Below are 25,435 nucleotides of genomic sequence, written 5' to 3'. Positions count from 1 at the left end.
AAGTACTAAAAGGGTACTCTCATTGGAGTGAAAGAAAACGACATAATAAGCCAAAAAAGGTAAGAAACAAATTAGACAATTTTCAAAAAAGTTCTTAAAATATGCATAATTATCTTTAAAAAAAATATCTTTAACAGAATGTAAAATGGCATCAACAATCTCTTCATCTGCTAATAACAGTCGCCGACTATTCAAATGCGATCAACATACAACAACTATTTTCGAAAATCTTAACCATTTCTATAAAGAACATGGGCATTTTGACATTACTCTCTCTGCTGGAGAAGATTGCTTCAATATCCCAGCTCATAGACTTGTCCTGTGCGCATTTAGTGAATATTTCTTTGAGGTATTGTCTAACAGCCAAGCAACATCATTACAAGGCAATGTATTGCCACTCAAACTAATCGATGCTTATACACTGAAATACATAATCGATTTCATGTATTCCGGTTCGATTGAAGTGATCCTTGACACTGTCGAAGAAATTCTAAAAGCTGCACTCTTTTTGAAAATGAATACTTTAATTGATGGTTGCTGTGAATTCATTGAAATTAATATCAATTGTAGTAACAGTTTGAATTGGCTTCGATTTGCAAAAGAACAAAGTCTATCCAGACTGAAAGTTAAATCTTTAGAATGCACTTACAATCACTTTGAAGAAATATCTAAGGAAAAAGACTTTTTAATGCTTAGTGAAAATGAATTGAAGGATTTACTATTTAATGAGAATCCACATGAAGATTTAGAGGAAATTGTATTCTTATCCATGGCAGCATGGATAAACTATGACAAAGTAAATCGGGAGCCTTTAACCCTCGAACTTATGTCGTTGATTCGGTTTCAGAATTTAACAGCCGAGTTTATTGTTAAAAATAGAAAGTCTGTTTGTAAATCGATTGAAAGCTATGAATTGATTTGCAGTTGGATTGAGTGGCAATTATCGTCGAACAGTCACTTAGAATCAGATTCGGAAAGTCTTAGTCTCGAGCCACAAACCACAGAAGCGAATAACAATCTGACTGAAATTCAGTTCAAATCAGAATCTGATTCCCAAAATCTTGTTCTCGATCTAACTGCATTTCCACAAATTACGAATTCGAATAAAGTTCTGATGGTAAATCGTAACCCGCCGGACACTGAATCAATACCAACTCCCAGAAATCTTGCTCTCAACCCAAAAACACCTGACAAAATTGTATGTCTTCAAACCAACATTGCTTCGAAAAAAATTGTAATGCAAATTTATAACTCGACAATTAATGTTTGGACAATGGAAAAAGAATTTTCTCTTTGGAAAAATAAACTAGCTTTTGCAGCAATGACTGTGATTGATGCTAAATTAATTGTAATCGGAGGAAGACGCAGTGATAAACGTATTACAAATTTTGCAGAATATTTTGACCTGAATTCCTCCAAATGGTTTGAAATGCCTCGAATGAAAAGAAATAGAGCTATCTGCCAAGTGGCTGCTTCAAATGAATGTTTGTGCGTTTTTGGTCATGGTGAAGAAGATAAAGGATATCGAGTGGATTCGATGGAGATTTATAATTTTTCCACTCGCTTATGGTTTGTTGTAAAATCACCTAGTCAATTCGATTCCAACAGTAAAATAACTGCTTGGAATGGAATCGTGTATATTCTTGATACTTTCAAAGGTTATTTGCATTCGTATGATATTTCTGCACAAAAATGGACATTCAAAAGATTACCAACTATAAATTTGTATTTGTTTGCCTTTGTTGCACTTGAAGGATTTTTATATGTAATTGGTGGAAATGGCCAGACTAATGTTGAACGTTATGATGTTTCCAATAATAGATGGTCTAAAGTAGCACCATTGCCACAAGATTGTTCAGGAAAGAATGCAACAGTTTTTGAAAATAAAATTGCAGTTTGTGGAAATACGATTAATGGTGGAGTTATTGTTCAGGTGTATAATCCGAGAAACGATTTATGGGAACCTTTGAGTCCTTTGTCGAGTAAAGATTTTTATTCTACTGTTATTTGTACTTCTAATTGTATTGAGTAAAAAAAAATGTACTATTATTTAATATTTATAAAATAAAGAGTTTAACTTTAATTTGTTATACAAATTCTGTTCTCAATTAAAAGAAAGATTTTTCAAAACTCAGTTTGTTCTGATGTGATTTCGATGTTAGCCTAAGGAATTAAAGGAAAATCCTTAAATGTTGAGGTAAGGTCAATTTTGCTTACAGTTTTGTCCGGATCTTATCAATATAAAAGTCGCATACTCAAACGATTTCGTTAAGATACACAGAAGAGACTAAGCATTAATTTCCAACCCGACTGTTAAGTCAAACAAGTCGACCAAATATCGGCGAAGTCTTAAGATTTCTTTCAATTTTGCAATTTTTTTCCAAATAGATCCAGCAAGCAAATCCTTTTCTTTTATTTTATGCGGAGTTTCCCAAAACCGGCAATGGGCTCATCAGTTAGATGCTGCATGTTCCCCTAAAATATTAAAAGAGTGTATACATAGTTTGTAGGTGGAAGGTTGAACTCTTTTCGGATTTATGTTTCCCAATTTCAAAAATTATATATCATGGTTTCTTATTATTCGTAATAAGAAGCAACCCTGAAAAAAATATTAAGGTTGTGTATGCTGGATTTGAATCCAGATACTCAGGGGCGAAGTAAACTTAAACTCAAACCAAAATAAATGTATATAAATGCTTTCAAGTTTTTTAGTGTCATGACTTGGTTATCCAAAGTTTTTGTATTTTATTTTGATTATGCGTTTGGAATATATATATTTTAACTTAAAGAAACGTGCAGCTAAGCCAGTTGAAATTTAATAAAGCACTTAAATACTCACTCCAGAGGAGATGCCAATTTTAAATAAAACAAAATAAAAACCGAACTAATGTGCTGCAGTACTTTTTGCAACACCACTTACTGGTGGCTTAACACCCATTAGATTACACAATTCATTACGAACTGGTCGAATTTCCAACAAAGGCAATCCCCAATCAGTTTCCGATAGTAAATTCAATATCTCATCCATATTTTCTTCAGGAATGTCACAAGAATCACCATGAAGTGCTAAAGCTTCATATAATTTTGTAGCTGTTGTCTTGCGAACGTGTACATGAGTTAGTCCTAAAAATACTGCCATTTTGGCAAGAATTTTCTTACAAAGACGTGGCACTTGAATCAATTGACAAAAAACATTAATACTCGATATCAGTTTATAGAGTTTTTTGTGTCCTTTGATTTCTTCGTTAACAAGACGAAAGATTTCGTCAGCAAAGTGAGATTCTTCATCCATTAAAACAGCATTTATTGTACCTGTAAAAAAAGGAATATATGCATAAAAGCTGAAACACAATCACGCTTTGCCGTCGATTTTGACAACTGCGAAAAGTTCAACTATAGGAAATCTGTGTATCCTCACACAATGACGCTTTTCTTACGTACGCTTTTTTTGACAAACGTAAGGAAACGTAAGAAAGCGAGCAAAAGTTCAACCAGACTGAACTTTTGCTCGCTTTCTGACATTTAACAGACATAGTTACAGTCACCCACATTATTATTGCGCCAAATGTGAATAAAAAAAAAAAATTATTGCAAAACTATGTGTGTTTTTTAATTTCTCTATATAGATTTTGCACAAAAAAACGACATCGAGATATTTTAAATCAAAACAATTTACGTATTAAAAACAAAAAAATTTAATGATGTTTTAGACTGAGTTTTATTGTTAAAAACAATATATTTTGATTGGTTTTGTTTTTATAAATATAGGATTAAAGAATAAACAAATTTCTATGCATTTTTTAAACACATTAATATCCTTTTTCATTTTTCCACAATTAAATCAAGATAAAGACTTGGCCCAATAATTTTGTGAGTGAGTGTGTTTTTTTTATTTGACAGCAGATTTTATGTTGCAATCAGCTGTTCAAAGTCAAAGTGACAGAAGCGCGCTTTGAGGATTTCTCAACGTAACGCAACGAAGCGACGCCCTGAAGCGTGTATGTGTTTCAGCTTTAAGATCTTTGAAAAATGGCATTAAAAAATCTTATACCTGATCCAATAAGAATGTCAAGGAAATTCAACATAGGTGGAGTAACTCGCTCGACCATGAAATTTTCTTCAAAATTCTTGACAATCTCATTACAAAGACGAGGAATTTCAGTGGGATGAGAACGCAAGAATTTAAACAATGCTGCAGATGAGTATTTTATCTAAAAAAAAGGAAAATAATTATTTGAGCAACAAATATCCTTTTATCCTTCCTTACCAATGATTCTGTGAGTTGTCCGATACTTGCACTTAAACCTAAAAGAACTTTCTGTGAATATTCTGGCAATTCTAACAGAGAACAAAACATTGGGAATGTATGATCGGCAAATAACCAAAGCACTGCTTCAGTGTTTTCGGGGAAAATCTCTTTCAGTCTATCATGCTGACTTATGTGTGGAATGAGTGGGTCAGCATTTATAAGGCTGCAGAATAGGCGTCCTGCCAGTCCTCTTGTGCGATCAATTTTCTCAACTGCCTGTTGAACTAAACCTAGAAGAACCCGTTGTACATGATCGGGGCTCAAAATACTTTTTGGACATGTCGTAAGCAATTGGTATAAGGCTATAAAATAAAATTAATAATTTAATTTAAAAATCCTTAAGCCTGAGAGCATCTGTTTTTAACCATTCATAGCTGCTTCTCGTACCCAAGCTCCAATATCTCCTCGATTATCCACTGAATACTCTTCCAAAGCTTTCATATAACAATGGAATATTTTTTCCAAATACTTTGGATTCGCAATCGATCCATCGGAATCACTTGCAAACCCAACGGTCTGCACAATATTTGAAAGTGACCGAACACTTTCCCGACGAGCTTCACTCCATTTGAAAGTAATCACATTTTCTGGTTGTTTTCCTGATGCATCTGCAGACATGTCTGGGGGATTCGAACGTGGTACTTGACAGTACTTTACAAGACAATCAACTATTTTATCCAACTGAGGTAGGACCATGAAATCTGGTAATGCCCCAAGAGCACAAAGGTAACCCATTCGTATTTTCTCTTCTAGATCATTTTCTGCACCTTTGAGATAAGAAGCAACTATGACATCATTTTGATCGCTTCTTTCAGGTGTGTTGTAGTATGCTTTGCATAATTCAGTGAGGGCTGCTGTTGCAGCATCACGTGTTTGACCGATCAAGCACTTGTCGATTATTTCCTGCCAAGATTCTATAAAACAAGAAAATTACATTAGAATGTTTAAGCCTGGAGAAAATCACTAGGCTTTACCTAAACATTTGGAATTGGCTGCAATTTTGGCAACGCTGCAATTCCTTATGAATTCCACGCAGCAATCTTTCATTATTTCCCCACTCATTCCTGAAATATTTATTCATAAAATCAACTATTTCAAAATATAATAAATGTTCAAATTTACCTCTAAATTGATCTCGTGTTAAGAATTTGCCAATCAATTCGTTCAGTTCACTTACAATCTGATTTGTGAGAAGAGTTTGCTGTTCCGATTCATTTTCCACCAATTTCAAGGCAGAAATAATTTCACCAATAGCCAATACTGATCCATGTCTCATATTGATGTCAATTGAGTTTGTCTTCTGGAATAATCGTGGAAGAACATCACTCGACATGTATTGTGGTGCCTTCAGAGTAAGCTTATGAAGTGCCTTCGATGTCAATTCTCTAATCGACGTATCCCAATGGTTAACTTTCTTTTCGACCAAATGATCAATAAGTGGCACCTGATACTCCTCATACTGTGCAATATAATCACTTACGACTAGAAATGAATTCTGCTTCAAACCCACAGTATAGAAGTCTGTAGTTGTTGAAATTTCAATGCCATATGGGAAATTTCCTAATCGACCGACACTTTCTTGGAATGCTGCCGATGCAGCTCGTCTGCAATTGATTTCTCGATCGAATGAAGCAACTGTTAGCAGACCGGCAGATATTTGATGAACAAAAGGTTGCAAATCGCTGGGATTGTAGGCTCGGGCAAAAGCCCAACACATATAGCATGCAGCGTCACGAATATGTTGACCCACTGACATATAACCTTTCATTTCATCATAGAATAATGCTTGTAACAAAAGTGGAACGAGTTCTTTGAGGCGATAAGGAAGTAAGAGGCCACGCTTAGCCAATTCGGCAAGAGCTAAACATGCACCATGCCAAGCTTCATGTGGTTCGAGAGGATTTAAAATGTCCACCACGGAACCGATGACTTCGTCGGCAAGGGTGCGTGAAAGTCGATTGGTAACACGACCAATACCTTTGGCTGCACTCCAGCGAATGTCACTGCCTGGACTACGGAGACCTTGAAGTAGTTCTTCAATTACATCTTCGACGAAATCTGGAACAACAATTTCTTCTCCATCTTCCATGTCACTGTCAATATCTTCCAAATTGGTTGGTTTAGCAGCATCAGATGTGTCAGCAAGATTAACAGCCAATGATCGAACACCTTTAAATAAAATACAAAAAATTATTGCAGTTTAATACTGTTAATTTGTGTTGACCTGTGGTAAAACTTAAAGAACTTATGAGACTACTACAATGAAACTTGGAGGCAATACAAAATTGCAACAATAATACTTGGAGCTGTTAAAGAAACCTTGTTTTAATTAAAGCGCTATCCAAAGTTAGAATTGGTATAGTTTCTCGTTTACTCGAAGACACTGCCAACAGATTGACCGGTAGCAGAAATATTTTCTTCATGAAACGGAAGCTTCACTCGGAGATATTTTTATGGGCTACTCAAACCCATTTCGAGCAGTCCTATTAGGAGCATTTTAACCGGTAGTTGAAAGATCTGGCAACAAGCAGATCCAATAGTTTGAAAAAAAAAACTAAGAGGCATAGGTAAGTGCTCACGCTTTAGCAAAAGAAAAATTCAACCTAGGCAACATTCTAGGACTTTCTGGAAAAGGCAAACGATTGGTACCCGAAGTCAGAAGTCAACATTATACTTGGTAACCTTTGATTCGATTCACTCATACCCTTAATGGTATGATCAAGGAACTCTCAACCAAATTGATCAAATACTTATTTTAAATAACCCAAGGCATATAATGGCAACACAAGGAAAATCGGATTGTACAAGAAAATTTGAACCGAAATAAAGTAAAGAAAACAAAATAAAATAAGAATAATTAAAAACTAAAATATTAAAGTAAAAACAACGTAGAAAAGATGAGAAAAAACTTAATAGAGTTTGAGTTGACATTAAAGAAGAAAATATAATGTTTTAAAACGCTACGAACCTAAGGTCGTAAACTTAAAAACCAATTATTAGTTTATATCGAAAAGAACGGATTCCGAAATATTGAAATCAAATATATTTGAGGAGTTGTTGACATTCCGAAGCATACGAGAAATAAGATTATAGAAGGAATAGTTTTTGCGGTGAAATAGAAGCACTGATTTCTGACTACGGGAATTTGTGTTGAAAGAAATTTCATTTAGTAAAGCTGGACAATCTATGTTTCCAGATAAAAGATGGTGTATAAAATTTATATCCACCCCCACACCTCGCTTTTCTAAAAACTGAATATTGATAAGGTGTGTGTAGGAATTTAATCATCTCATTCGAACAGCAGGGCAAAACAAATGATTCTGCGCTGAACAGATTCAATTCGGTTAATTTGATTGACTTGATGAGGTAACCAAACTTGAGAAGAGTAATCTAGAATAGGTCTAACGAGGGCTAAGTACAATTATTTTGAAACGTATGGGTCGGAAAATTCTTTGGATGAATTAAGGATAGCCTTCAGACACTTGGGTTGCTGTTCCTGGATTGGTAACGCTGTTAGGTAACAGGCTTCGAAATCCTAGATAGGGAGTTGAACCTTGTTATGAAAATTAGGGTTTTTTATGCTTTAAAATTCATTTTCATCACTCAAAGGTTTCATTAGTTTTGGTATCAAAACGTCGTGCTTCACGTTAATTTGGTGACCAAGCGAGTTTGCTTGAGAGCACCATCTCTTATAAACTACATTGAGCTGAAGGTTAGGTTGTAGTGGTTGTCAGGCAAAGTACCCGACACACTTAGCCCTAATTTGTTCACAGTCGATTATCTTTTAATCAAGGATTATTCCATACAAAATTCCTTGATTAAAAGATAATCGAGTGTGAACAAACCGGCCCTTAGACCCTTATGGATCCATTGTGATACCACGAAAGACTAGCATATTAGGAACTCACTAGCCAAACCACCCGGAGCTTCTTATGAATACGGATATACTTTTGACGTTCATTTTCACTAGATCGCTAGTGTCCTCGTAGGAGAATTCTCCTAGATGGAGTTTTCTTATATTATAGTGAGCGGGGCAGTTGCACAGAAGATGTTGAACAGTTTCCTCTTCTTCTTCTTCATCCATGCAACTTCTGCAGAAATCATTAGAGAACACGCCTATTCTTTTTGCGTGTTTACCTATTAGACATTGTCCTGTAAGCACACCTATGGTGGAGCTAATATGCACTCTGTTTAAATTCAACAATCCCTTTGAACGTTTCAAGTCTATACAAACCCATATTTGTTTAGTTGCTAGGCAAGTATTACTCTGAGTCCATCTAAGGTTGGTTTTCTTTAAAGCGTCCTGCTTTAGCATAAGTTTATATGTAGCGATAGGTATTCCTATATTGTTCTTTTCTGGTTGTAGAGGAGTGATTGTTCCTTGTTTGGCGAGTTCGTCCGCCCTACAGTTGTCTGGAATGTCTCTTTGTCCCGGCACCCATACGAGGTGAATGTTAAACTGCTCAGTCATCTCCCTTAGAGATGTTTGGCAGTCGAGGACCGTGATTGAATTTGTAGTGACAGAGGCAAGATATTTTATAGCTGCTTGGCTGTACGAGAAAATCCGAATATCCGCATTGGATATTACGTTGAGCTGAAAGACTCTGGAAAATTTATGAACGCGAAAATATTTATCGATTTTTTCTTTATCTGAGAAAACTCATTCCCTACTTCACGATACAATTTTTTTATCAACATTCAACAGTGAATATGTAAAGTATAATTAAATTCCTTTAAAAAAGATATCTGAAAGAATTAAAATTAAATAGTTTTTCTTTTAATTACCTCTCTTATATCTCCAAGCAGCTATCCTAGGCTTCAAATATACCAATCCAATTCGCTGAATTATCTTTATGTAATATTTGTATTTCAAAAAGTCTGATCCATCTTTGTAATTACATCCCAATATCCACACCTGCAATCTCTGAGCATAAGGCAATAAGTCTTCCCGTTTTCCATGCTTAAGTATAGCAGCTACAGCCGCCAATTGACCAAATTTAACATCTTGTGTCTCAGCGTTGTTATTTTCGATTACCCAATCGAAATACTTCTCCAAGTATGTATCCTTAATATCCGAACGAATGAAATATTTGGCCGATAGAAATGCAGTTATTCCTGCACATGTATCATTGTGCTCAGAATAAGTCTTGCAAATATCAAAAATTCGTTCCATTTTAGTTTTGGGAGCAGAAGTGTGTGTTGTGCAATTGACAACAGCTCCTCCAGTTGCATAAGCATCCAAACGAGACATATGGAATGGATTCAACACCAATATGGACATCCACAAGAGAAGCATATAGCGAGTTTCCCAGTTTTCAAAGACTTTGGGATCTTGCTTTTCCAATAAATCTAGAGCGAATTCTAGATCGCTCAATTCATGGGGAAGGAACTTTATCAAAGCTTTATAAGTTCTTACTTTGCATAGAATATATAAGTATTTGAAGCATGCATGGACAAGGTCGCTTTCACTGTTAGGATCACGAATTTTGCCCAGAAGCTTTGTTAGCAAAATTTCAAGATGTGGATCAAGCAGATGGGGTTGCTCTTGATACCTAAATTTTAATGTTCATTTAAATGACTATGATAGTTATGATGTTGCTTATTTTATATAATTCTGGACATACCTTGAAAGAATTTCAGTAAATTGCTCATATTCTTTTTCAAATGTCGGTGCATGACACACCTTAATGGTGTCAATCATTTTAATAACTTCTTCGAGTTCGACAAATAATTCCAGAGTATTCGATGGACGATCATCATCTTTTAATTCTTCACATTGTGCCATTTTACCGTGTATTGATTTTAAATGACCTTGTGTAGTACTTTTTAAAGAAATTTACGAGTTAAAAAACAGCCGGTCTCGAGTTGTTTAACTTCCTTTGTTGACAAATCAAAAATTATCATCCAGACAAAATTCGATTTGGTTGTGGTGTGTTTTATTTTCGGCAGTTCCCCGATGTCTAGTGTTCCAAAATCATGTATTTTACAAGATAATCATGAAATTCACAATAGAATAATTTATTTTTTAATAAAAGAAGAAAGAAAGATGTAATTCGAGTTTTTTTGTTTTTGAAGTTATACAGCCCTTTTCTGCTATTCACGTGAATCTCAAATCCGATTCACACCTTCGATTCACTTCAGCTCTACCTTGTCATTCTGCTATCTATCGGGTAAACTGCATTATCATATTTCTATTTGACGTCCACGCGAACGTCAATTAAAAAAATAAAAATGGCGACAAAGTAATTGAGAGGTCTGTTCCCATAGGTCTGTTCCAGACTTTTTGTGCACTAAATTAGGAAGTCTGTCAATAGGAAATAAAACTCAGTAGGAAATAAAACTACGAAAGACTGCCGAAAAGTCTGGAACAAGTTGAACACCATTATACAACACAATTTCATATTTTATGCTTAATTCGATAAATATTAATACTATGTTTCCACCTACGCTAAATCCGAGATTTAGCTAAGTAGATTTAGAATAAATCTCGAGATTTATTTTAAATCTACTTCGCTTTATCTAAGATTTGGGTTTAGCTACCCTAAATATAATATTTTCAGCTACTTTCAATCCGAGATTTACAATAAAACTCGAGATTTATGCTAAATCTACTTAGCTAAATCTCGGATTTAGCGTAGGTGGAAACATAGTATAACACTTTTTTAATGCAAAAAACCGTAAACGCGATTCAATTTAGAAATCACTACAATTTGATTTGTTTTCTTCTTTATTTATTTGTTTGACATATACGTCAACTTTTCATTTGACAGAACTCATATTTTTGCCGGAAGAAATTCTTTGGGCTAAATTTGTCAGGGTGGGGAAATTTTTTACTCTCTCGTGAGCGCTCTCTTCTACACAATTTTTGAAGTTGGGAAAAGACTCTGACCAAAAATAACCAAATATTACTAAATTCGGCAGTTTCAAACTAAGTGTGGAACGGACCTCATAACATACTAAAAAAATACATAAAAAGTATGAGAACTTGCATTTTGCTTAATTTAAACGATGGTGAATTTATTATAACAACAAAAATTTACAGATCCGCAGCATTTTTAATGCGGATTTCAAATGTATGGAGCGAGTTCATTCACGTGAATAGTGAAATACTGATATTACCGACGTGAGTTTGGATTCTGCCCGATGAATAGCAGAATAGTAATTGGTGAATTTTCAGTGATTATTCCCCCCCATGGATAGCAGAATAGGGCTGATACTTCTTTTGGCGTTAGTATGAAAATTAAATTTTTTAAAAAGAAATGTCAAATTGCCTTAAATGTTCCTCTTATTGACGTTTGTTCCTAGAAAATGCTTAAAACTATCCAAAAAACAACAAAAGCTAATACTATCCACAACTGTGCCTACGTTCTATAACTCTCGCATCGAGAAATTTCTCGCATGAAACACGCAAATCAGACAAAAATAATGTGAATCGACACAAAAATCATTTCCTCACATTCGTTTGTTTCTATAAACAAATTTTTCTCGCCTTGAAACATTTCTGAATCAAAATGCTTGACAGACTGGAAAAATGTGAATAAAACTGTGTCTGTAAGAAAATTATCGAGATATTTTCTCGATTGAACTGCCAAAATTACTCACAAGCAAAAAGGATGCGAGAAAGTAAGATATTTTAAAAAAATTTGATAATCTTGCATTAAATGTGAGATGTGTTTAAAGTAAAAGTGTTCACGGTAATTTATTTTTGTATCACTTAAATTTTTAAAATAAAAAAAAGAATATTCAAGAAAAAAAAAAAAAAAAAATTACATGCCCTAACTCCGACTTGAACTCGGTACCCTCTACTCGCTGGCCGACTGCTCTACCTTCGGACTACCGAGCCTTGAGATATTTATTGTAAAACTATGTCTATATGACCTTTGATGGCCAAAGGTACAAATATTTTCCCTTTTTTTGACAGTTTCCAATCAGCCCTATCGGCAATCTCACGTGAGAAATTTCCCCGGGAGTAGGTTTTCTCTCCCGGGAATTTTTCTCCTTATCGGCAATCTCCATCGGAATTTCGTTTTCGGGAAAGAAGTACAGCCAACTTAACAAAACAAAAAAACCTTCGAACACATGTCTTCGAAAATTTTGACAACTCTAATTTGATTGTATTTAGTGCACAAAAACAATTAAAATGTTTAATAGTCAATATTTATATAATTTTTTTCTTTGGTGTTGATTTGTGGATTTTTATTCAATAATTTTTTTTATTTTTTGCCCAACTTATTACTATTTTTGTTTCTTCAGATGGACATGTAATTAGTTTTGTGTTTTTAATTTTAATTAAAGAATCAATCAATAAAGTTTCTTAAGCTTTGTTTTTTTTTTTTTTGACATGATAAACAAATAGCTGAAATAAATTGAGGCATTCCACATAATTTGATCATTTCTTCGACCAAAGCAGCAAACTAATGCTCTCGGAATGGTCTCCTTTAGTTCCATTCTTTTTTTTAAGGTTTTCTTATATTTTATTTTTGTCTACTTTTGCGTTATCCGGTTGCAATATCATTTGCTTTTTGTTGGATTAAGGAAGTAAATAATTTAATATTTTTAACAGAATATTTTGAAAGAAAAACACGTACATTTTGGCTTCAAAATATCTGTTCCCCATAAAAAATATGATAGAAATACTTCGGGGGAGAAACTTCATTCCCGGTAGGTATTTTTGTGTGGGAATTTTTTCCTAGGAAATTTTTCCATTCAAAAAGTATTGCCGATACCGATTTTTCGGAATAGAGAAATTTTTCCAGGGAAATTGTATTGCCGATAGGGCTGAATAATTCCAATGGAATAAAAAATTTACAGGGTTGCTTCTCACATCGAGATACAGACACAGGTTATTTTTCCAAATAGAGAAACGTATGGAATTTTTGTTTTAAAATTTTTCGATGCGAGAAGTTCTCGACTAAGTTACAGAACGTAGGCACTGGAGCCTTTATCACCACCATTACAAAAAAGTTAATCCCGAAAAACTCACAATCACTTCGTTTCTAAACAGAAATTCAAATTTCGTACGTTTACGACTCGGACACACCTCAACCTCACAACAGCATCTCCTCAACAAAAACACTCCACCACCACTTTGTGCAACCTACCATACATCATTGAACCTAACACACATCTTGGGACAGTGCTCTGTATTACAACCTATAATCAAACAAATTTTTAAAGAAAAATCAATGTATGAAGTTTTAAAACATCCTAGTATTCAAAATATAGAAGATATATCTAATTTTGTAATAGAAGCTAAGATAGCGATATAATTTATTTTCTTTTTTTAGAGCTAATAGTCCCAGCAGCTTGGCTCTTTTTTAAACAACATTATCATGTAATTTTAATTACTTGCTAATAAATAATAATAATAATAATAGAAAATGGAAAAGTGAAACGTGATTGGGTACAACATTGTGTAGCCACGGTCTAACACAGCTGAGTGATGAAGCTGTCCAAACAAAATCAAACAACAGTACATAACGGTAAATCACAGCACAAGTCATTCATCTCTCAATTAAACTTTGCATTTAGCACAAAACGTGGAATAATCAAACTTCAGAATCCTTTCGTCTGTCAAATCGAGCCTTTCCATGGCGCTTACGATGTTTTTATTTACAGAAAAATCCTTATATTTTTTTGTTTTTAGACTTACTGAAGACAATTTTGATGCGAATGTATTCTTTAGCAATTATTGTAAGTATCATTAACATAAAAAAAGTTATATCTTATTCGCTTCAAGCGTTGAAAAATACAGTTAAATGTTGTCCATAATTCAAAATCTTATTTGGCGCTTAAGCTTATTTTTCGGGAAGGGGTCGAAATTCTGTAAAAACACAAATTACAAAATAAATTGACTAATTAAAAATAGAACAGACGAAATTATAAGTGCGCACAAGGCCCAAGCATGTTTTATTCCATTTTAAAAACTATTGTGAATTGGTCTTTTTGTGTCAAAAAAAACTCACTTCCTTCTCATTCCACCCAACAACTCCAAAAATATTCACTATTCAACATTCATTTTGTTTTGCTTCACAAAAACAAAAAATCTCAACTTTCTATTTTTCACATAAAAAAATAATCTATAAATTATTTTCCATTAAAATTTTTATCAAAAAAAATGGTTGCAACAAACGAAACACCAATACCAACCGAAGACGAACAAGCTCCTGGTCAAGTACTAGGCGATCTAATCATGCAATTAGAAGACTACATACCAACTGTCCCAGATGCAGTTTCTGCCAAATTTCTAAATGCAGCTGGCTTTGAAGCAACTGATCCAAGAATTATACGATTAATGTCTGTTGCAGCACAGAAATTTATTTCTGATATTGCTAATGATTCTTTGCAACATTGCAAAACACGAACAAGCAATACTCAACATTCTTCAGGACACGGATCATCCAAAGTGAGTGTTCTGTTTCAGATTTTCTCATGTACTTGCTTTAAAACTGTAAATTATAGGGTCAGAAGCCATCAAAGGACAGGAAATACACTCTTGCTATGGAAGATTTGACTCCAGCTTTGGCTGATTATGGTATTACTGTTAGAAAACCACAGTACTTTGTCTAGAACGGACGACGAAGAGAATTCATTTTTTACAAAAATAAACAAATTTTTAAAGTTTAGTGTTCTGATTCCATTGGAATTCGAAACAAAACAAATGAAATAAATGTCAAAAAATGGAACATTCGAGTTTTTACTTTGCTAGCTTGCTGTTGTGTTTTGTTCAAAAAAATAATTTCTAATAAAAAAAAATATGATTAGCGGTGATAATTTTGGTATTTATCGTGGTTCGTCACGTCAGGCAGCAGATGATCGTAATAATGGTCAAATATTGAGTGATTTCTTAATGCAATTGGAGGACTATGTGCCAACAATACCCGATGCCGTCACATCCCATTATCTCAATTCGGCTGGTTTCGAGTCAGTAGATCCACGTATAGTTCGTCTAATATCAGTCGCAGCACAAAAATTTATTTCGGATGTTGCAAATGATTCATTACAAAATTGTAAAGTCAGGACCAATAATCAACAACCACAAGGTCATGGACTTCCAAAGGTATATATAATTACTAAAAGTTTATTTTTCGGATTACGTTTTTAACTTTTATTTTTTTAGGGACAAAAGCCAATGAAAGATCGAAAATATACAATGAATATGGAAGATTTGGTTCCAGCTTTGTCAGACTATGGAATAACTGTACGAAAACCACACTATTTTGTTTGATTCAATTACGCCTACCTACTTAGCTATATCTTATTTTTTTTCTTTTCTAATACATTTATTTAAGTTTTGGAAGTATAAAATAAACTGAGATAAAAATAAGGTTATTAATTTTTTGTTTTCAAGAAAAAAAATATTCTGAAACTTTTTTCGCAGAAAAATTTCGTCTTCCAGGTTATCTTTAAAGTATTACACTACAATTTTTGGTATTTTGTTGGTAACTGCAAGCACAACCCAGCACAACAACTTTTGGCATTTTGTCTGGCCTGACTATACCCTTTTTCCAATCTTGGGGGAAGCATTTGGTAAAACAGGCTGTCTATTATCTATCGGTCTTAGCGTCGTATCCTTCGGACTGAAATTTTTCCGATTTCATACGAATGGGAGTGTTTTTACCTTTTGGATGCAAACCGCAAAGCATTAAATCGCAGAATTTTCCGCTCCGACGGATACCTCGCTACGGCAGTACATAAGTGGTTCAGGGGCCCTACTCTGTATCTCGTTACGAAAGTAAAAATATTCTAAAACGAATATTTGGTAATCTCTATTTCTAAAGAGAAATCTACTGCTTTTGAAATCGGAATTCCGAAAGTGGAATTTTCAAAAGCATTTGAATACCAAAATTTTGTTTCTACAACAATTGTGATAGCGGAATGTAGGTACAAGAAATATCTCATAATGTTACTTTTTTGAAAGTAATTCCCAGTGATAGTAACAAATTAAGCAATACATATATACCTATCTTATAACTTTAAACGAGCTAAAATTGTTTATATATATATATATATATATGAAATTTTCAGGGTTTGTTCATCTAAGCGAGTAAAAAATTTTGGAAGTATTTTTGGAAAAATCCGCCCACTGCCACGCCCACTTTTTTAACATATAAGTTTTTTCGGGAACGGCTCTAACGATTTCGATGAAATTTTCAGGGTTTGTTTATCTAAGCGAGTCAAAAGTTTTGGAAGTTTTTTTTTGGAAAAATCCGCCCACTGCCACACCCACTTTTTTAACATATAAGTTTTTTCGGAAACGGCTCTAACGATTTTTAATGAAATTTTCAGGGTTTGTATATCTAAGTGAGTCAAAAGTTTGGATAGTATTTTTGGAAAAATCCGCCCACTGCCACGCCCACTTTTTTAACATGGAATTTTTTTGGTAACAACTAAGGATTTCGATGAAATTTTGAGGGTTTGGTCCCCTAGCCAATCGGTTCTCAACCTGTGGTCCGCGGACCCCTGGGGGTCCGCAAAAAATTTCAGGGGGTCCGCGTCAGCTTTTCCATAAAGCATCAGAAAAACGTATTAACCATTATTCTAATGTGATGCTCAACAAACTTTGTTCTTTTTATCTTTTTAACTAATTTCCTCGTATTGCATTTTCTTACCCCTCTCAATAATAGATATATGAATCTAATTTTAATTACTAAAGGATCACGAAGCGCTTTTCTATATATGGGCTTGCTGCCTACTGCCGGAGTGAAAACTAATTTAATCTACCCCCTGCTAAATTCAATGATTTTTAAAAATATATTTTCCCACCGCTAGAGGTCGCGCATTGCAATGCAAAAATGTATGTTTTCTTGCATTGTACTAAAAAAAAAATGTTTCACTTCAGAGTTGGTACTAAAAAGAATTATATAAAATATATTAAGGAAGTAAACTAAAGTTTTAAACTGAAAAATAATAATTAAAAAATATTTTTACTCCGTAAGCCCTGACCTATCGTTTGTTTTTTAAGCCAATTTGTTTTTTGTAATTTTCAATTTTCAAAGCGAATGCGTGACCGCGACCCTTAGTGGTCATTTTAAAAATTAAAAAAATCTTTTTATACTTTTTTGGATCAAATGCAACTTTTGCGGGGGTATGTTTTTTTTTATTTTTCAATTTAATTTTTTCACCATTCAATGTCGTTCCGGCCCAATGGGCAGGATTCACAGTCAGCAACAGTGTATAATTGTTAATTTAATGATTCTTACACATAAAAATAGCCGTGTTGTATTGGTACTCAGTATTCTACAACAAACGAATACTTTTATTTATTATTAATTATAATCCTTTATTATTTGAGGGTCAAAAATGTACATGTTTAGAAAAAAAAATTATCTGTAAACCAACAAATAAAAAACTTCTGTTAATCTTTAGCAATGATTTGTTGTTGTTTCCCGTGCGAAATTTTACTGAGCTAAGTACTGAGTTACCAATAAAACACGGCTAATAAATTATATTTATTCTTTAAAGAGGTCCGCCAACTGACAATTCTTTTGTTAGGGGTCCGCATACTCTAAAAGGTTGAGAACCGTTGCCCTAGCCGAATAAAATGTTTTGGAAGTACTTTTAGAAATATCCGCCCGCAGCTACGCTTATTTTTCTCACATATAAGTTTTTTGGGTAATTGCTTTAAAGATTTCGATGAAATTTTGAGGGTTTTTTCCTCTAGGCAAATACAACATTTTGGAAGTATTTTCTCTTACATTAGTTTTTTTTCGCGGAGACAGATTCAACAATTTCAATAAAATTTTGAGGGATGATTCCATTTTTTATGCATTGTTCTTTTTCTTTTTGTTACAATAACTAAACAAAATTTTTTAGATCATGTTTTTTTGATCATGTATTGAAACTTTTAAGTAATTTGTTAATTTGGTATCACATATTATCTTTGTTTTACGTTTTTCTTTTGTTTTAATGCGACTATTGTTAACGTATAAAAATAAAATAACTCACAACAAGCAACACCATTGACCTAATGTCAATCTTATAATACATATATACCTAAGTAAAAAAAATAAAGAAGTAAGGCATCCACTGATACAAAATAAAACAGAGACAGGGATAAAAAATAGTATTTCTTCATACTAATAGCGTTTTCGTTTGCCAAACGATCAGAGTAAGATACTTTTTTTATTCTGAAGTTTGGGTTTCTTTGTATTTGTGAAACATCAAATGCGAACGTCTGATGAAAGTTTTGTTTTGTTTATTTTTTTTTTATTATCATTAAGTTATCTATTTTTGTTTTCTTTCTTCACATTATTTTAATATAGTTTAAAGTTTGTGCATAGTTAAAAATCTTGAAATTGAGAAATGAATAACAAAGAATGACATTTCATTACTTTGACGTCTTAAGTGTTAACATGTGTGCGTGATTCTGGTTTTGATTCTGCCTCAAAATTCGGAATCGATTTTCTCTTCTTTTCAGAATTAGAACTGTCATTGAGTGCCAAACGATCAGTTTCAGAATCGTTCGGGAGAATTCCGGACAGTCCCGGACGACCAAACGAAAACGCTATAAGCTTTGCCGACAAGGCTAAACTTGAAAAAAATATTAACTTTATGTACACCATCCACTGACCCGTAAATTAAAATTTGAACAAAAAGGGATCTCATTGCTGTAGGCATTTTCGATAATGCAGATTAATGTAACCCTTCTATCCATTGCTGATCGTCGTATGTGTATTCAAACGTAAATAAACTGTGCCTACGTTCTATAACTCAGTCGAGAACTTCTCGCATCGAAAAATTTTGAAACAAAAATTCCAAACGTTTCTCTATTTGGAAAAATAACCTGTGTCTGTATCTCGATGTGAGAAGCAGCCCTGTAAGTTTTTTATTCCATTGGAATATATTGGAAACTGTCAAAAAAAGGGAAAATATTTTTACCTTTGGCCATAAAAGGTCATCATATGGACATAGTTTTACATTAAATATCCCAAGGCTCGGTAGTCCGAAGGAAGAGCATTCGGTCGGCGAGTAGAGGGTACCGAGTTCAAATCACGTTTAGGACATGAAAATTTTTCATTTTTTTTCTTTAATATTCTTTTTTTTATTTTGAAAATTTAAGTGACACAGAAATAAATTAACGTGAACACATTTTCAGTAGTAACATCTCACATTTAATGCAAGATTATCAATTTTTTTTCAAATATCTTACTTTCTCGCATCCTTTTTGCTTGTGAGAAATTTTGGCAGTTCAATCGAGAAATTTTCTCGATTATTTTCTTACAGACACAGTTTTATTCACATTTTTCCAGTCTGTCAAGCATTTTCATTCAGAAATGTTTCAAGGCGAGAAAAATTTTGTTTATAGAAACAAACGAATGTGAGAAAATGATTTTTGTGTCGATTCACATTATTTTTGTTCCGATTTGCGTGTTTCATGCGAGAAATTTCTCGATGCGAGAGTTACAGAACGTAGGCACTGGATTATAAAGTGGGAATGTGGTGTTTTGTAACCCGCGAAAAAACTGGTCATTGCTAACTCAAACCCACTCCAAAAAATTGCTGTTTACATTTGACTTTTTTTTTACTGAAAGTTATAACATTTAAAGATACCGAGCAAAGCTCGGTCACCCAGGTACTTATTTATAATACTGCCCATAATCTCGTAAAGGCCCTAACTACAAAATTTTCGATTTTGATTTTTTTTTGCATATTTGGAGTTAGTGCATTGTCTCTGATTTATTCTCATTTACTTTTTTAGCCTAGGTCTTCATATGTCAGAAAATTCAAAATGTACTTTTGATTTTTTTTTCATTTTTATATGGAAATTGCCATATTAGATTAAGTGTTTCGCTCTATAACTCAGAAGTAAGAAAAGTGTAGTTAGCGCCTTTACGAGATTATGGGCTGAATAGGTATGTTGATAGAATTCATGTATAGAAATAGGAGAGTCCATGACTTGACGCTAAAAAATCCAGTTTTTCATGGAGGAGATTTGTATCAGAAATAAATGCAAGCATGCGGATACCACCCTGCAAAAATTTTATAATTGTCCTTTCAATCCGTTATTCATTCATTTCTGAATTTTAGTGCAACCAAATTTTATTGTCTTCGTATTATATTAAACTAATTCTATAATTATTATAATAATTTCTTACCAAACTCATTTTTTATATGTTTTGGTCACTTGATTTGACAAATCACATAAGAAATAACTCGGAATTCCAAAAACGAATCCGTAAGTTGAAATAGTATTAAGTACTTTTTTTTCCATTTCGAATGTTTTACAGAGTCAAATTTACAGAGTACACATTCAAAAGCGGAACGGAAAGGACTTTCGAAAAGAATTGACTTTCGGAACGAAATACAGAGTAGGACCCCAGATGCGCTGCTTGTAGCGGTACAAAAATATACAACAATACGGCTTGTAGTAGGTACAGGGCCAGTTTTGGGTTGGGGGGGTTCTGCGCTGTCGCCCATGGGCGCATAAGGCGACCCGAATTTTCACGACAATCTATATGAAGAATAAAGGCACCATAATCCTTCTATTTATTTGGTTCCTTTATTAACTCTATTTCTATTGAAAGACAAAAGCGCTCCTAATCTTCATTCAATATATTTTACTTTTGCAAAATCGACCATATTTTTACTTTACATAAATCGTATCTCCAGCAAAAATCGTGGTGCTTGAGCTAATTAAACATTCTATTCCATGCGACGAAAGGCGGTACTGCTCATTCAAATTTGTCTTTATTATATTGAAATTTAGAATATTTTTTGGCTATTACTCTAATAGCTCGCGTGAGCAAAGACTAATAACCAGGGATAGGATCTTGTGGACCTAAAAACTTAAAAAAAGTCAAAATAAAACTCCTAAAAAGGCATTTATCGAGAAAAGAATGAAATATAAAAATTAATTGCAGTAATTTTGAACAATCATGAGTTTTTTAAAATTTTCAGTTAACAAGCACCTGCGATTGTCCCTTAAGAGTGCTCTAAAGGAGCTAAAATATCTCTCTACATCTGTAGAAACGACTGGACCCCAATTAAAGAACTCGACATCGCCCACTTCAAAAAAAGGCAATAACGAAAGAAAAGGCAAAATAAAATACATACATTTGGCACAAGGGGGACGTGAAACGTGTTTGTTTTTAATCTATAATGTCGTACGATTAAGCAAAAAAAAGGCAAATTCCACAACATCCTATCCCTGCTAATAACTAATAACGCAATTATTAATCCCTTAAGCCACTACGATCCTATATTGATTGCATATATTAATGGGGTGAGCAATTCAACTGTACATTACATGTTAAAACGAGTATCGAGATCGATCGTGAAGGGAATTTTGTTTTGCCAATAACAAAATTCCCTGTCACGTTCAAACTTATACCGATCTCTTTCGACCTCCAAAATCTCTATTTGATTTTTACTTTTTTTTTTCTTCGCATAAAATGATTTATTTTGTTTATTTGGTTAACGTCTTAATAATATAATTATTTTGTTTACAAATACGCCTAGGTTCTAAAATAAAAGATGGAATAGGTTAAATTTGCGTCGTATAGTTAGTTACTAATACTTAAGAGTTTATCTGCAAGTGATAAATCTCTTAAAAGATAACATCGATCCACCCGCTACACTGAACGCTAACAAACCAGTAGCCAGGGTAATACAAAAGTTAGCTATCAGCGTTGTTGCATAAAGTTCTGAAGCGTTTAACAGAGTTATTCCAGACACCAGTAAATGGGTACAAAAGACATAAGCAACATGCAGATATTTTGATGTGTCCATGGCATTAAAGAAAATCACACTCCAAAATGTGTGAAGCAAGATTATGGAGAGAGCTTGGGCAGCGGATACTAAGAAGAATATTTGTGTGCCACTCTTAAGGCCCATTGTAGCTGGACCAGTCTTAAATAAAAATATAACCAAATAGACAAAAGATATAAAATTAATAGTTCTTTTGTTACCATATCAGCTAGTACATTTACAAGTGCAAATAATGCACTTATAATGCCAAATCCAAGGCCTGATACATAAGCTAGTATATGCTTATTGTCTGTTACACGGGAATCATCAGCAACCTCTCTTAAACCATTCTCCGTGCTGCGGAGTATTTTGTAGATGAAATATCGAAAGCATTCCTGTTGGGAAATTGTTGTGTAATAATTTATGGTCACGTAAGGTTTATCGATAGTTTACCTGGAATATAATGGAAAATGTTACACCAAAAACTAGATGTTCTCGCAAAGGAACCACTAAAAACCATAACAATGATGAGATGAGTAATGAAAGCAGCCAAAAGAAGGCAGCTGCTATTAGAATAATAATGCGAACTGGGTCGTGGGCGATAGTGAAGATAAACATATGAAGAGCTGGCCCGAAGGCTAGTAGAGTGCAACCGAAAAATTCTGCTAAAGTCATTTTGAACTAGTTTGATATTTAATAAAGAAATAAATTATTATTATTATTTGGCTGGAATTTAATCTTTTTTTGTTTAATCTTCGGCGAAGAATGCAGTTTTTTGTCGAATGCTAGATGAAAGTTTTCTAGACTTCAGAAAATGAGTAATGTCAAGTTGACAACAATAGTGGACTTGTTCAGTACGATTTATAAATGAGTGCATTCAGAATATTATTGGGGATTGGAAAAGTTGAAATGTGCTACCGGTGGTCAAAATTTTTGTTAAAGGCTAGCGCAAAGCAATGACAATGGATGACACAAAAACGCTCCGAACGATAAAAACATAGACGTTCAGGTGTGAAATTTTAGTTACACAGCGTCAATTTGGGGTAGCCACACCATAAAAACAGATCTTCTTAACCAAAACGCGAGGGCCAACAACTACAAAAAAGCTGCAGACAGTGTTTTTGTATATAAACAAAAAACCCGAAATACCTAAAACAGCGCCGTTCTTTTGAGGTTAGTGCTCTACTCATGTGAGTAGATAATCTAGTACATTAACTACTAGAACTGCTCATGCTTTTTCTGCCCGAGTAAAGAGGCCAACCAATTGAATCCGTCGTGTGCGTTACGTCGAAGTGTTCAATTGATAGGCCGATAAAGTACACACGTTCTTTTGAGAACCAACCCATACATATGACGGACTTGACGGATGCGGTTCATGGGTCGGTTCTCATAAGAACGTGTGCATCGCCCTACTAACAATTTTGCTTCTATAATGCTTTACAGCAGCAACTATTGCATCTGTAAAGCTTTATAGAGCCAAAATTGTTTGTCGGGTGGGCTATCAGTTGAGCACTTCGACGTAACGCACACGACGGATTCGATGGGTTGGCCCCGTAATACTACGTTTCCACCTACCCTAAATCCGAGATTTAGCTAAGTAGATTTAGCATAAATCTGAAGTTTTATTCTGAATCTCGGATTGAAGGTAGGTGAAAATCTTAGATTTAGGGTAGCTGAACCCAAATCTGAGATTTAGCGAAGTAGATTTAAAATAAATCTCGAGATTTAAGGCTAATACTATGTTTCCAACTACACTAAATCCGAGATTTAGCTAAGTAGATTTAGCTTAAATCTCGAGATTTATTCTAAATCTTGGTTTGAGGGTAGCTGAAAATCTTGGTTTTGGGGTAGATGAACCCAAATCCACCATTTAACGAAGTAGATTTAGAATAAATCTCGAGATTTATTCTAAATCTACTTAGCTAAATCTCGGATTTAGGTCAGGTGGAAACGTACTATTAACTACATACACCACTTTTTGAAAAAGTACAAAAGTGAAAATATTTTTTTTCTGGCTAGCGCAATTGTTTTGTGGAAAAGAGTATACAAATTGTTTCTTAAACCAAAAAATAAGCTTTGTGCATCATTTGTTTTAATTTTCCAGCCTGAAAAACTATACAAAAATGCGTTTGAAAATTTTCACTTTTGTATTTTTTCACTTTTTGAGGCAATGTAGTTAATACTATGTTTCCACCTACGCTAAATCCGAGATTTAGCTAAGTAGATTTGGAATTAATCTCGAGATTTATTTAAAATCTACTTCGCTAAATCACAGATTTGGGTTCAGCTACCCGCTAAATCTAAGATTTTCATCTACTTTCAATCCGAGATTTAGAATAAAACTCGAGATTTGTGCTAAATCTACTTAGCTAAATCTCAGATTTAGGGTAGGTGGAAACGTAGTATAAGGCTTTATTCTAAATCTACTTAGCTAAATCTCGGATTTAGCGTAGGTGGAAACATAGTATAAGCCTAGTACAAACTTGTGAAGCAAGTCCCCAACTAACATTTCAGCTTCGGTTAAGGTATTACAAAAGCTACATTTCAGCTTCTTTTAAACTTTAGTAAGGTTGTTGGGCATGAAAAAAGGAGAACGTTATACAAGTTTGACTCTCTATAAGGATCTTAAACGAAGCTTTACCGAAGCTCTACCGAAGCTTTGAGATTTGACAGATAGCTTCGGAACAGCTTGTATAGCTCTTTAATACATGTCTCATCGAAATTAAAAAAAAAAAAAACAACTACAAAAACAAAAAAGAATTCTTTTTTAGCAGGTTTTAAATCATGAATTTTATCTTTTGACCTGATATTATATTTAACATTCCATTAGTATTAAGTATATCTATTAATAATAATTCGAAAAGTATATAATTTCTTTACCACACCCAGGAATCGAACTTCGTATCTGCTTGGTAGTAGTCCATCACTCTACCCACTCGGCCATCCTAGTATATTCATTTATGAAATCAAAAACTTAATCAGTTCAAATAGCAGAAATGTCAAAGAAAAAAATGTCCGAGCTAAATTATTCAATGTCAAAACCAAAAAGTGTCCGAGCTAGATTATTCAATATCAAAACCAAAAATCAAATAAAAACTTGGTAATTTCTGTAAAGCCTCTATAAATTTACTAAGCAAGCATATCCGAAAAACAAGCTTTCTTCGTTTAGCTTTCTTTAACAGTATTTAAACAACTTATTAGAAGTTATTAAACAAGTCCGAACTTCTATAAGCGATTAAATTCTGAAGCAAGCTCAATACAAGCTGTATACAAAGCAGAACCTGCGAGATCTCAGTTTATAGAAGCTGTTGTGCTAGTTGGGTCGTGAAGTGAATTCATAGAATTTTGTTTGTTTGTTTTTGCACTTGAACTAGACATCACGTCGTGGTCGTGAAGCAAAACTCTCCAATTTATTTTTTTTACCACGAAGTACACAAG

The 25,435-nt window shown here is 33.8% G+C and overlaps 5 protein-coding genes across 5 annotated transcripts; 3 read left to right on the top strand and 2 right to left on the bottom strand.

Moving 5' to 3' along the window:
- Positions 1-49: 49 nt before the first annotated feature.
- LOC129921276 (kelch-like protein 20) lies at positions 50-2,084 on the top strand. The gene is made up of 2 exons (XM_056003019.1): positions 50-59; positions 138-2,084. The coding sequence occupies exon 2, from the start codon at positions 146-148 to the stop codon at positions 2,030-2,032; it is 1,887 nt and encodes a 628-aa protein (XP_055858994.1). The 5' UTR covers positions 50-59; positions 138-145; the 3' UTR covers positions 2,033-2,084.
- A 609-nt stretch (positions 2,085-2,693) lies between these two features.
- Positions 2,694-10,389, bottom strand: LOC129921275 (tubulin-specific chaperone D). The gene is made up of 8 exons (XM_056003018.1): positions 9,934-10,389; positions 9,095-9,861; positions 5,432-6,478; positions 5,284-5,373; positions 4,675-5,223; positions 4,268-4,611; positions 4,052-4,211; positions 2,694-3,312 (listed from the first exon to the last, which is right to left on the bottom strand). Exons 1-8 carry the CDS (start codon positions 10,092-10,094, stop codon positions 2,885-2,887), a joined length of 3,546 nt encoding a protein of 1,181 aa, XP_055858993.1. The 5' UTR covers positions 10,095-10,389; the 3' UTR covers positions 2,694-2,884.
- A 3,910-nt stretch (positions 10,390-14,299) lies between these two features.
- On the top strand, positions 14,300-14,994 carry LOC129905197 (transcription initiation factor TFIID subunit 10-like). Its single transcript, XM_055980615.1, has 2 exons — positions 14,300-14,714; positions 14,771-14,994. Exons 1-2 carry the CDS (start codon positions 14,427-14,429, stop codon positions 14,876-14,878), a joined length of 396 nt encoding a protein of 131 aa, XP_055836590.1. The 5' UTR covers positions 14,300-14,426; the 3' UTR covers positions 14,879-14,994.
- On the top strand, positions 14,988-15,635 carry LOC129905196 (transcription initiation factor TFIID subunit 10-like). The gene is made up of 2 exons (XM_055980614.1): positions 14,988-15,368; positions 15,429-15,635. The coding sequence occupies exons 1-2, from the start codon at positions 15,066-15,068 to the stop codon at positions 15,534-15,536; spliced, it is 411 nt and encodes a 136-aa protein (XP_055836589.1). The 5' UTR covers positions 14,988-15,065; the 3' UTR covers positions 15,537-15,635.
- A 6,046-nt stretch (positions 15,636-21,681) lies between these two features.
- Positions 21,682-22,814, bottom strand: LOC129905195 (gamma-secretase subunit Aph-1). Its single transcript, XM_055980613.1, has 3 exons — positions 22,451-22,814; positions 22,219-22,392; positions 21,682-22,159 (listed from the first exon to the last, which is right to left on the bottom strand). The coding sequence occupies exons 1-3, from the start codon at positions 22,670-22,672 to the stop codon at positions 21,836-21,838; spliced, it is 720 nt and encodes a 239-aa protein (XP_055836588.1). The 5' UTR covers positions 22,673-22,814; the 3' UTR covers positions 21,682-21,835.
- Between the last annotated feature and the right edge of the window lie 2,621 nt (positions 22,815-25,435).

The sequence above is a fragment of the Episyrphus balteatus genome, chromosome 1 (genome assembly GCF_945859705.1).
Source record: "Episyrphus balteatus chromosome 1, idEpiBalt1.1, whole genome shotgun sequence".
Taxonomy (NCBI): domain Eukaryota; kingdom Metazoa; phylum Arthropoda; class Insecta; order Diptera; family Syrphidae; genus Episyrphus; species Episyrphus balteatus.
The sequence above is the reverse complement of the archived record's forward strand: the minus strand, read 5'-3'. Positions and strand labels throughout refer to the sequence as shown.

What these genes read in the sequence shown, in the direction of transcription:
- LOC129921276 (XM_056003019.1), top strand. Translation starts at nt 146, where the DNA reads ATGGCATCAACAATCTCTTCATCTGCTAATAACAGTCGCCGACTATTC.
- LOC129921275 (XM_056003018.1), bottom strand. Translation starts at nt 10,094, where the DNA reads ATGGCACAATGTGAAGAATTAAAAGATGATGATCGTCCATCGAATACT. An exon ending in AGCCAATTCCAAATGTTTAG is followed by an intron (nt 5,224 to 5,283) that starts GTAAAGCCTAGT and finishes CTTGTTTTATAG; the next exon opens with AATCTTGGCAGGAAATAATC. An exon ending in TGACATTCTTATTGGATCAG is followed by an intron (nt 3,313 to 4,051) that starts GTATAAGATTTT and finishes CTTTTTTTACAG; the next exon opens with GTACAATAAATGCTGTTTTA.
- LOC129905197 (XM_055980615.1), top strand. Translation starts at nt 14,427, where the DNA reads ATGGTTGCAACAAACGAAACACCAATACCAACCGAAGACGAACAAGCT. An exon ending in CAGGACACGGATCATCCAAA is followed by an intron (nt 14,715 to 14,770) that starts GTGAGTGTTCTG and finishes TGTAAATTATAG; the next exon opens with GGTCAGAAGCCATCAAAGGA.
- LOC129905196 (XM_055980614.1), top strand. Translation starts at nt 15,066, where the DNA reads ATGATTAGCGGTGATAATTTTGGTATTTATCGTGGTTCGTCACGTCAG. An exon ending in AAGGTCATGGACTTCCAAAG is followed by an intron (nt 15,369 to 15,428) that starts GTATATATAATT and finishes TTATTTTTTTAG; the next exon opens with GGACAAAAGCCAATGAAAGA.
- LOC129905195 (XM_055980613.1), bottom strand. Translation starts at nt 22,672, where the DNA reads ATGACTTTAGCAGAATTTTTCGGTTGCACTCTACTAGCCTTCGGGCCA. An exon ending in CATTTTCCATTATATTCCAG is followed by an intron (nt 22,393 to 22,450) that starts GTAAACTATCGA and finishes ATTTCCCAACAG; the next exon opens with GAATGCTTTCGATATTTCAT. An exon ending in TAAATGTACTAGCTGATATG is followed by an intron (nt 22,160 to 22,218) that starts GTAACAAAAGAA and finishes TTTTTATTTAAG; the next exon opens with ACTGGTCCAGCTACAATGGG.